The 11,243-nt window shown below is 31.2% G+C and overlaps 1 protein-coding gene across 1 annotated transcript; it reads left to right on the forward strand.

The window, feature by feature from the left end:
* The first annotated feature begins 1,652 nt into the window (after positions 1 to 1,652).
* LOC106615157 (circadian clock-controlled protein daywake) lies at positions 1,653 to 8,051 on the forward strand. The gene is made up of 4 exons (XM_014231251.3): positions 1,653 to 2,017; positions 6,598 to 6,978; positions 7,059 to 7,205; positions 7,789 to 8,051. Exons 1-4 carry the CDS (start codon positions 1,897 to 1,899, stop codon positions 7,941 to 7,943), a joined length of 804 nt encoding a protein of 267 aa, XP_014086726.1. The 5' UTR covers positions 1,653 to 1,896; the 3' UTR covers positions 7,944 to 8,051.
* Positions 8,052 to 11,243: the final 3,192 nt, after the last annotated feature.

Here is an 11,243-nt window from a genome sequence, read left to right on the forward strand (position 1 = left end):
AAGCGTTTGAAGTATAAAAGCGTAGTGAGCGTTATAATGAAAGAAGTAGCAGAGATTTAATTTCAAATTTATTGAGTTATTTGATTTAAGTTTTTCAAATGACGAAATTGATACACTTGAATGGAGAATATCAGTGCAACCGTTTACTTAATCCTAAGAGAGATTGGTCTACTTGAACTTTACCTAGCTCCTAGGAAGTCTACAAACATACTTCTCTCTCCTATGTTATGTTTTTGATCATTTTCTTATTTTCATTTATTTTAAATAAAAAGAGTCTAGCTTCGAATATTTATTCTTGCAGTAAGGAAACAGTGATCGAATTTTTTTCTTTGGGAGCTTCGATTGAGTTGTAAACTTTTCTTGTAGTTTATTTGCAAAAATAGACTCATTTATTAAATATCGAAAACTTGTTCAATACTGCACTTGAGCTATGCGAAAGATGGCTTTCTTAGTTTACTCTGAGAAAAATTCCAAAACCGGAGTCTGGCAAAGCCTATTCTTAATAGTAAAACAGCATAGGTGTGCTGTAAGCCATATGAAGATTACACCTTCAGAATTCTGTAGGCAAGCTCCGCGAGGATGACGACCAACTTGGCTTACATGACATAAAAAATGAATATTGTTAAACTTTCTGTAGCTAAACTGCTCAACGCGAAATTCAGATTTCAAACTATAGGCTCGTAACAGTTTACTCGCACTCCATTGTAACATCATGTCTAAATTTACATGATGTTCGCGAGTAAAAGTTGAACACAATCAACCTAGAGGCACTCTTTTAACTAGTTGTGCCGCTCTTTAATTGTTGTTATTAAGGGGTTATATCTGTTTGTCAGACGGAAAAATAAGTTTTTTTTGTGATTTTTTTTTTCGAAGAGGAATTTTATTTAATAAATAAATAAAATAAATGTACAATTACAAAATTTAATATATTTTTATAATCGATTATACATTTTGAAAAATTTTAGATACAGTCGATCTCAAGCAGAACCTCTGAAAAAAGTTGTCTGGTGGTGAGGAACACTTTTGTGTACGAAGAAAAGTGAGAAGACTTTAAGGTTTATGGGGATAGTATAGCAATGGATACTACCATTACCTGTATATACATAAATATATATATTGTATATATAACTAAACTTTAGTAAATTCAAAAAATCACTCTCACTGCAAACGGTTTTTGCATAAACAAACAAACCGGCAAATGCTTTGGAAGCTACAAAGGTAGCCGAGTCAAAAATAAACAAAAAAATATATAGTATATATGTAAATACTATATGGTATATGTATGTACCTATATATTTTACGTATTGTTCTGGCAAAAACCAGTTAAACATTAAATCAATAAAGTCAGTAGGTAAAGCTGATCGACACAAACACATACAAGCATATACATATGTATGTCTCTAGCTTGATAATTGTATTCAACAATCCCAATTATTGCTCTGACCAGCCAATATTAATATAGTTATTCATTATTCTAACTGAGTACGAGCATTTTAATTTGATTTTTTATTTAAAAATTTTTGTTTATCGATTTTCTTTACTTCATTTACGACTTGTTTGTCGACAAGTCGGCGCTGAGGTGAAGTGGGTGTGCGCGCTCGGCACATAGTAGATAGCGTATCGTCATTTTCGCAATAAAACCACTGTGCCTGCCATTTAGAATTTTAGATGCTTTCGAAGCGATTTGCAGTGTTGTTGCGCGTGTCTCGAGGTGATCGCGGATTCTCATAGAATTTAACACGCAAGCGAAAAATTACTTGCGGCAGTCAAGCAGCACGAAGCAGTGAATCGTAGGCACATAGTGGGCGCTTAAAGGAAATCCTTTGAAGAGACGTTGGGTGTAAAGAAAGTGATTTCCATTTCGTTTAGAAAGTGATTTTGGCAAGAATTTTGAAAATGTTGCGCGCTTCGTTGATGCTAATTCTGTTGGTCTGCCTTAATGGCTGGTGTGCGGCGCAAATTACACTGAAAGCTGAGTTGCCGCAATTGCCCGATTTCAAACCAGTCTCTGAATTGCGTGAGTCTCCTTTTAGCGCTGAGTGAATTGTAAAAAAGTGAAAGTGATTTTGATATGAGGGAAAGAAATAAAAGACAAAAGCTCTGTTTTTAAATGAAGCTTATTAGGAATTTTTTATGAATTTCTTCATAAAGTTAAATAATCAACATATTTTAACTGGAATGGATTCTAACAATCACACATGTTTCCAAAGTATTATAAACAAAAAAAAAAAAAACGTTAACTTTACAAAACCAAAAGATTCCATTGAAAAACTTGATTTTGACCGACCAGTTTGTAAGCAGCTAGCATTAGCCTAGGACAATAATTTGAATAAAATTTCGTGAAGATATCTTGTCAAATAAAAAAGTTTTCTGTACAAGGATTGGATTTTGGTGGATCAATTTTTATGGAAGCTATATGTTATAGTCATCTGATCTGAAAAATTTCGGAGACTGTACCGTTGTCCTGAACAATAATTCGAGTCAAATTTCGTGAAGATATCTCTACAAATAAAAGAGTTTTCCCTTCAAGGACATGCTCGTTCAGTTTCTATGGAAGCTATATCTTGATCATTTATATATTTTATAGGGTCTCCGAAGTTGCCTTCAGGGCGCTACAAACTTTGTTGCAAACTAAATGTACCCTGCCTTTGCCATTGATCACTGACTAACCAACTTAGTATAGACAAAACATTCAAACTGGTGAATTGTGTTTTTCGCAGCTTGAATTTTAATATAAGGTCTAGTCAAAATAAATGCATTAATTTGGATTTACCATAAATTGAAGATTTCAATTACCATATTTAGATTAAATATGCACCGTTTTTTTCAATAATTTATTCATATTTTGGTAATGTCTTTATGTCAGTCTCATAGAGACCCTCGATCCCATTGGTGAAAAACTGGGATAGTAGATTATCACAAGCTTCCCTTGTGGCGCATTTTTCACTAGCAAAATTATTCGCAAAAAGCATAAACTGGTAGTATTCACTTGGTGTTAGATCCGGACTATGAGGTGGATGTACAAGAGCCTCCTAACCTTGCTTCTGGCGTTTTGGCGAGCCTGACTTTGTCCTGATGGAAAACAATTCTTCTCCTATTGGGCAAAGCTGACCGCTTCTGAGCAATTGCTGCTTTCAGACGGTCTGATTGTTGACAACACATGTCCGATTTAATAGCTTGACCGTAGTTGAGCTATGAGCTGCTTAGATGATGATCCCTCCCAATTTCATCAAAAACATAGCAAAACCTTTCTCTTCGTCGATCCTAACTTGGCCACTGTTAACCAACAGCGAGTTTCTTTAACTAGGTATTGAGCAATAGTAGATGGAAAGCAGGTTTGAAAGCTTCTGACCTAGTTTGTGTGAGATTAAATTAACATATTGAATTTGATGATGTTATGGTATATACAATCCTCTCCTGATCTACTTTAATTTGTGCTCATCCTTAGTATTAAGGATTGAGATTTGTTTGAGATTGAGATAAGTTTTTGAAGTCAGGGAATTGTCAGGGATGTCTACCAGCATCTTCGCTATTACTTTTGTCACAACATGAGTCAGACGCCTCCACATTATTACGTTCAAAACTTTTACATAGAACGTACTCTGTATTTTGTACCCTCGCCTAATCTTTATTACATTGCAAGCAGAAAAATATGTGTGCCAAGCAAAGCTCAGATCAAACAAGTTAGGCCGGTAAAAAGCAAGGTTTATCTATATCCATTTGTTTTTGCAGTGTAGAGGCTAACAACATTGTAGAGCTAAAAATCAGCTGAGATAATCAATTTAATTGTTAAAAGCAATTGTCATTGTATGTAGTGTGCTTTTCGCTGAGCAATCAACTATGACGGGTCGTTTCTACCCATTTACCGGCAGTATGGTAGTGTAGGTAACTTATTGTAATATCGTAATAGGGTGATCGGTTATTCTACTTTGTTCGAAATCTCTTACACAAACTAATAATAAATTTTAAAACGTACATATATAATAATTAAACGATAAGAGTGAAGGCAAAAATGAGATAAAAAAGAGTGGAGTAAAAATTGAGATTTATGTGCAGAAAATCAGTAATATTTGCTTAAGCAAATTATGTTTTTGAGAGGCGCGATATTGTTCAAAATATTTGCTGTAATTTTGATTCAATAGACTTTTGTTGGGTTTGTAACGATACCTATTACCACTATTATATAAAATATTGGGCAGTAAATGAAAAGAAAAACTATGTTCTGTCACTACCATACCAGTTAACAAAGCAACAATATTATATTAATGTTAACATTTTAGCCATGTTAGCTAGTTCAAACAAATTTTTTATTAAAATAATGGAAAACGTTTTTTTTAAACTGATAACAAAATATTTTCAGAAAGATATTAAAAAATAACACATCCTAGTATTTGAATGTTAATTTAATTTAAACATTATTTTGTACAAACACGCAATTGCTGCAAATTATAGTATATAGTGCTATAAAATAATTATACTGTAGTTAACTGTAATACAATAATATTACTTTAATAAAAGATCACATTGATAAATTAAAGAGCTGACGCCATTGTCAGACTAACAATGAAGAAAAGTAATTATTATAATGGTCTAAAATTTGTGCGAAAAAGTTTCTAAAAAAAAATATCGAAAAAACGATATTTGGAATAAAATATGAGCTGCAAAAAACCTAAATCAGCAGAATAATAGTGCTATAGAAATGAGCACTTGCTATAAAAATCAAGAAACAAATAAATCAGTACTAAAAAAAAGCTATAAAAGTACAGAGCGGATTTAAAATGATAAATAAACAGTTGCTATAAAACTATCTTATGTTATAAAAATATCGAAGAAACTATATATGGAAGAAAATGTTGATATAAAAAGTCTCTAACTACACAAGCCGTAAAGGAATCTAAATTCAACGAAAAAGTTGCTATAAAAACTAAGAAAAAAGTAAGCCAATGAAAAATCATTGCTATAAAAATTCAGAGTTGATTTTATTTCATTAGTAAAAAGTTGCTGGTAAAAATGCTAGCTACAAAAAATACAAATGAATGCAGAGAAAAAAAACTTGCTATAAAAACTAATAAATAAGTACACCAATACAAAAAACATTATAAAAATTCAAAACAGATTTTGAATCGTAAGTAATAAGTTGCTATAATCAACTCTTGCTGCGAAAAAAGTTGCTATAAAAATAAAAAAAATCAGAACAGATTTAAAATCCTAGGTAAAAATTTACGATAAAAATAATCGTATGCTTTAAAAATAACAAAAAAAATTAAAAATTAATTCGAAAAAAAAGTTTCTGTAAAAGGTCTCCTGCCACAAAAACTACAAAGTAACTGAAATCCGGAGAAAAAAATCGCTTTAAAAATTAACACTTGATATAAAAACCAATAACAAATAAGCTAGGAAAAAAATGCTATAAAAACACAGAACGGACAACATAAAACAAGCAATCTAATTAGTTTTTGCCTCTAAAATTTAAAAAACTGTATCTCAGAACTAAATTCAAGCTATTAAGAAGTTTCCGGTATTTATCTGAGCGCTCAAAGTTGTATGTGTTTTGCGCGCTAATGAACTGCAAGCATGTCTATACAGTTACATTACAAACAAATTTGTATACAAGTTTGAATATTTGAGTTCCGTTCCGTTTAACAGCGTCAATGCATAGTTTCAGTGTTAGCGTGCAAAAATCGCATGCTAGCAAAACGTAGTGTGACACAAATTATAGCTATTATGTTACAAGTGAATTTAATTTAATAAAACATACAGAATATCACAAACAAAATTTTTTATTTATTATTATTTTTATTTTTATTATTATTTTTTTTTTTAGAAACAGATGAATATATGAAAATAAAATAAAATTTAACAGATATTGTAAGATATTAAAAATTTTTGAATATCTTCAAACATTTTTTTCGATGAAATTTATTTTTATTTAATTTTTTTGCAATGAATCAATTAATTGACATATGTTTACACAAGATATGGCATGTTCACCATTAAATAAATTAATTGCGTCACAACAAAAGCAAAAATCAAAAGTCACTTGAACAATTAATTTAGAATTTAAAATTTTTTACGAGACCATGCATTGAGCAATTAGATTCTAAACGACACATTTCAAAGCGTACTTAGCTGCACAGCTGCTAGAAGTGAGCCATCTGTGTCGCACACACGTATGTACTGTGACGGCGTTAAAGCCTCACTGATACTAATAAACTCGCATGTGTGCCAAGGACAAGTGTCATCAGCCGCACTGACCACGTTTCCAATTGCCGATTGCAGTCAGATGTTGTTATTGTTATAATTTATGAAACTAATATGTAATAAAATTAAGTAACGATAACTATTATTTTATAATGAAAAAGTTTCCATTTACAAAACAGGTTCGTCGCTTAAGTCTTTTGTTAGACAAGTGCTAAGTGTTTAGTGAAGCGAGAACAGGTAGCTGGCGCTAAGTTATTATTGAATATATATATATATATGAATTCTAAATATGTGTTATATTTTTTTAATTTACAGTATAATTCATTCACAGATTTACAGACTTGTTAAACACCACAACTATGTGCCTAACATAATATTTATTCTATTAATTTTTAGCTGCCGATATACCAACCTGCGAGCAGGGTGACATCAATATCAATGAGTGCATCAAACGCGCCTTCCTACAAATCACACCACGACTAAAAGATGGCATCAAGGATTTGAATATACCACCCATGGATCCGTTCATTATTGAACGCAACAACATTGAAGTGCGCAGCGGTTTTGCAACGGGGCGTGTGCAGGTACGTAACGTACGTATATTTGGCATCAGCGAGAGCAAAGTGCAGAAGGTAGATTACCGTATGGATGGCGATAAAGTGAGCATGGGATTGGTTACACAACTGCCGCGTCTCTACCTTGAAGGCAACTACAAAGCGGATATGACGATAAACGAATTGAAAATGACACCGAAGGGTTACTTCAATGTGACTATGAGTAAGTGAAAGTTAGAGCGTGTTGCTAAGGGTATGAAAAAAAAATGGCCGTGAACTAATTGTGTTTTCCTCCATTTTTAGCCGATCTTGTCTTGAGCTCTGAATCGGAAGGTGAACTTTATGAGCGCGACGGTCACACATATCTGCGTTTGACAAAATTCAATTTTGAACCGGAAATCGGTGATATGCAAATTTATGCCAGCAATCTTGTGCCCGATCCGGCATTAAGTGAGTATATGAAATTAAGGGCAGGAAAATTGACTGAAATTTGAAACGTTAAAATAATTAAACAAAACAAAAAAAAAAAGTTAAATGCAAAAGAAAACAAGAAACAAGGTCAACTTCGGCAACACCGAAGCTATAATACGCTTCACAAATAAAAAAGTATCTCTGCAAAAACATAATTTTGATCAGATCGGTAAGTTTGTACGGCAGCTATATGCTAAAATAATCCGATCTGCATGATTTCTTCGAAGATAGTACTGTTATCTAGGAAAATATTCCATACCAACGTTCGTCAAGATATCTCGACATATAAAAGAGTTTTCCATATAAGAATTTGATTTTAAGTAGTCAGATCTGAATAATTTCTTTGGAGATTCCCCGTTGCTTTTGGTAATAATACGTGCTAAACGTAATGAAAATATATTGTCAAATCAAAAAGTTTTCCACATACGGACGTTTGATCGTTCAGTTTGTATGACAGAATTTTTTTAATAAATTTTTATAAAATACTGCAAAAAAATTTATTAATAATATTATTTTTTAATTTAATTTTAATATGCTTAATATTACACCGTTTTTCTTTCAGATGCCGTTATTTTGGACTTTGTTAATCAATACTGGCGTCAAGCCTATAAAATCATGTTGCCACAGACGCGCAGCACTTGGGAGCCAATGTTTTTGAGCGTTATGAATTCATTTTTCGGCGCAATACCGTTCGACTTATTTATTAAGAAGAACTAAATATTATTAAAAAATACTCAGGGAAATATTTTAATTATTAATTGTAAATAAAAATATAAATAGTATTAAGTGTATAAAATAATAAATTTATATTTGTTTATATATATGCATTTGATTGCGAAATGTTTTTCTTTATATATCTACTTACAAATAAAGTGTACAAGTATTACAATGCTTTTGAAAATACGATTTTTTTGCTAAGTTGAAATTCTTTGATAATGGTCGGTTTTCATTAAGCTAAATTCAATGACAGACTTTTCAAAGCAATTTAAGCGCTTGTCAATTCATGTTTGTAATAATTTACAATTAAGCTAATGAAAAAAGTTATAATTGTGCTTACAAATCATGTTTGTAAGTAATTGGCAGCTTTAGCGATTTTTCTCTATTCTGGGGAAACACATGTCACTGCAGTCATATTACTGTCAGTTTAACGTCAGTGAACTTGACATACAAGTATTAGCAATTTGTGTTTGCAAATGATGCTTGAGTGTAATTGGCGGTTTAAGCGGCTTACTACAGACACTCTAGAGTTATTGAATTTGACATAATGAAAAGTGCGGATTAGTCCAGCATGGTTAAAATATTCCTATGCATAATAAACCGATGAACATCTAATAGAAACTCAAATCGTTTTGAAAAATTTACAATTAAATTGTAGCGCCATCTGTCGAAAATATTTATGCAGAGGCAAATACGAATTAAATATATCTTTAACAGATATTTGTATGCCAACGTAACTTATTATATCGAATATTTAATTTTTTGTTATGGGTATATATTCCAAATGGAAGTACATCGTATGCTAATAATATTATTTAGAGTATTTCGTCGCAGCTTTACTAATCTGACAGATTGTCGATATTTGATTATATTTCTTCAGAAAAATCTCTTTTGACTGATTCACATATAAGCATATTATTTAGTTAAACAAGATTAGCATATGAATGAAGTCCGTTAGTAATAACGATTTTATTAAAACTTAAACCTCAGCGCCATCTATTGTATCATTCAAAAAATATTTTGAGTGAATTTTTTGATTTTGTATGTACTCAGGCATATTTGCACTCATATACACATGACAAAATGACAAAACAGTGCTGTTTTCTAAAGGACACTCTCTCACCACCATTTTGTTTAGACATGTCGAAGGTAGCAGGCAGAAGAATAAATTTGAACTTTAGCGCCATCTATAGCATCGAGCAACAAATATTTTGAGTGAAGTTTTTGAGTTTTTTTGTGCTCAAACATATTCGCACTCATATACACAGGTATGCTGTTTTCTAAAGGACTCTCGCTTACCACCATTTTGTTTAGACATTTCCAAGTTAGAGGAAATAAAATTAACGAACAGGTAGAAATATACCATATAACATACATTTTGTGTTGTATATATACTTCTTGTCTCTTTCATAACAAATTAAAGTGGGTTCATTAATTTAAAGGCAACCAATGGTCTTTCACTTGGTTGTAAACGAGCAGGTATACTTATCTTTAAAAAACACAGTAAAAAATAAAGTAAAAATGGATTATGAAAAAAAAAAATTGTCATTTGCACACTATTACATAGATAAATAAGTATGTATAGGCAAAATTTATAGTCTATGGATTTACTTATGAATAGTAACAAACATACTAAAAAAAAATTATTTCAGTTTTATGTACTCGTATTTGCTATTCGCAATAAAATCTGCAAATGCCTCTCAGTGCTTTTTGTCTTTGTACTTTAAACTTTTTAGGTACAAAAATCAGTAAAGTTGTGGTTGGTTGAGCACAAGTGGCAAAGTTCATTGACAAATTTAAATTAATAAGTATTTCTTGCTTCAGTATTTAGCAATTTAGATTTAATATTTTTGCAATACTTCCCATTTTGACCTTCATCAATGCACGAGTTTTGACTTCTAAAGTGGAAAATTTGTTATTTACGCCTCAGTGAAGTTTGCGATGTAAGTCTATGCAAACAGTGTATTATCTTTATAAAAATGTTCGCGAAGATATTTTAATTTAAATGTAAGCGAAGTCCATTTATTAAATGGAAAAGTTGATGTAAAAAATATTATTGAATTCACAAGTTACCACAATTTAGCTGCGATTTCAAAGTGATGTTTTTCAATTTAGGCTTTTAGTTCATGTTAAAGATTCTCAACTGAGTTTAAGTTTGGTAACAGAGATTCAATCTTGCACTTGACTAGATGATTACACCTTACCCTTTTAGATAGAAAACTCCTTCTACCACCTTTTCGAAATGTCCCTGCTTGGAAACCATACTCAGCTTCCATGAGCCATGTAGCAGCCTTCGACCCAATACACCTGCCAGCTATGTCTACAGGTGCTACGTGTAGAATGTCTATGAATGCCATTGGTGATGTCAGAGGCAAAAATAAATATGTTTTTTGGTGGTACTAAATACGACAAATATTATACATATATAAAAAAATTATCAAAAATATTATATTTACAAAAACTCTATTGACACTTATAATACTAACGAGTTACATGATAAAAAAATATTAATATGCCGACAATCAATTTAACTATTTCCAAGCCCTAATTAATGCAGTTCTCAGATAAAGTGCTACAAATCATGTAAGGCGTATATGAAAGCGAATTATGGTTATGTGAATTTATAGCAAAGAGATAAATTGTGCTATAAATAATATCCATTGAATCATTTATAGACAATATTTATACAACTTAAATATGCTTTTGTAAATAAACGCTCATACAAATCACACGTTGCATGTGATGAGAATGAAAAATAGTTTAAGTGCAATGCATTACAGGACTGTGAAACTATCTCGAATCTGAATTGAGCAAAGCTTTATTCTTTGAAGCGTAGTAATAAGCTTTAGGAGTGGCTGTAATAGCATATATAAATAAAAATGCCAGGGATGGTCAGGTGTTGAATTTTAAAGGTATGACCCTGTAAGGATTTTTGGTGCTTTAGTATGGTTCTAAGAAGTGGCATTTTCCAATTGATGTTGAGAAAGACGGAAAAGTAAAAATACATTTTTAAATCATATAAATAACTATAGAAATAAAAAATAATTTTATAAATGAGGCAATAACATCAAAAGACTCAAGCAAAATTGTCTTAAAAATTAAGCTTTTGACTATGAATTAAGTGGCAATATTGTTAGACACATTTGTGCTAAATTTTGGAAATAATTTGTATAGTGTAAAACTATAACTCTAAAAATGTGAAATGAATAAAAAAATGCCCAACAATAAATGCATAATTTTTTAATAAATTATTTTCAGAATTAAAAAAAAATAAATATATTAATTTTTTCAGAATTTAAG

This window comes from Bactrocera oleae, chromosome 3 (genome assembly GCF_042242935.1).
Source record: "Bactrocera oleae isolate idBacOlea1 chromosome 3, idBacOlea1, whole genome shotgun sequence".
In the NCBI taxonomy this organism is placed as follows: domain Eukaryota; kingdom Metazoa; phylum Arthropoda; class Insecta; order Diptera; family Tephritidae; genus Bactrocera; species Bactrocera oleae.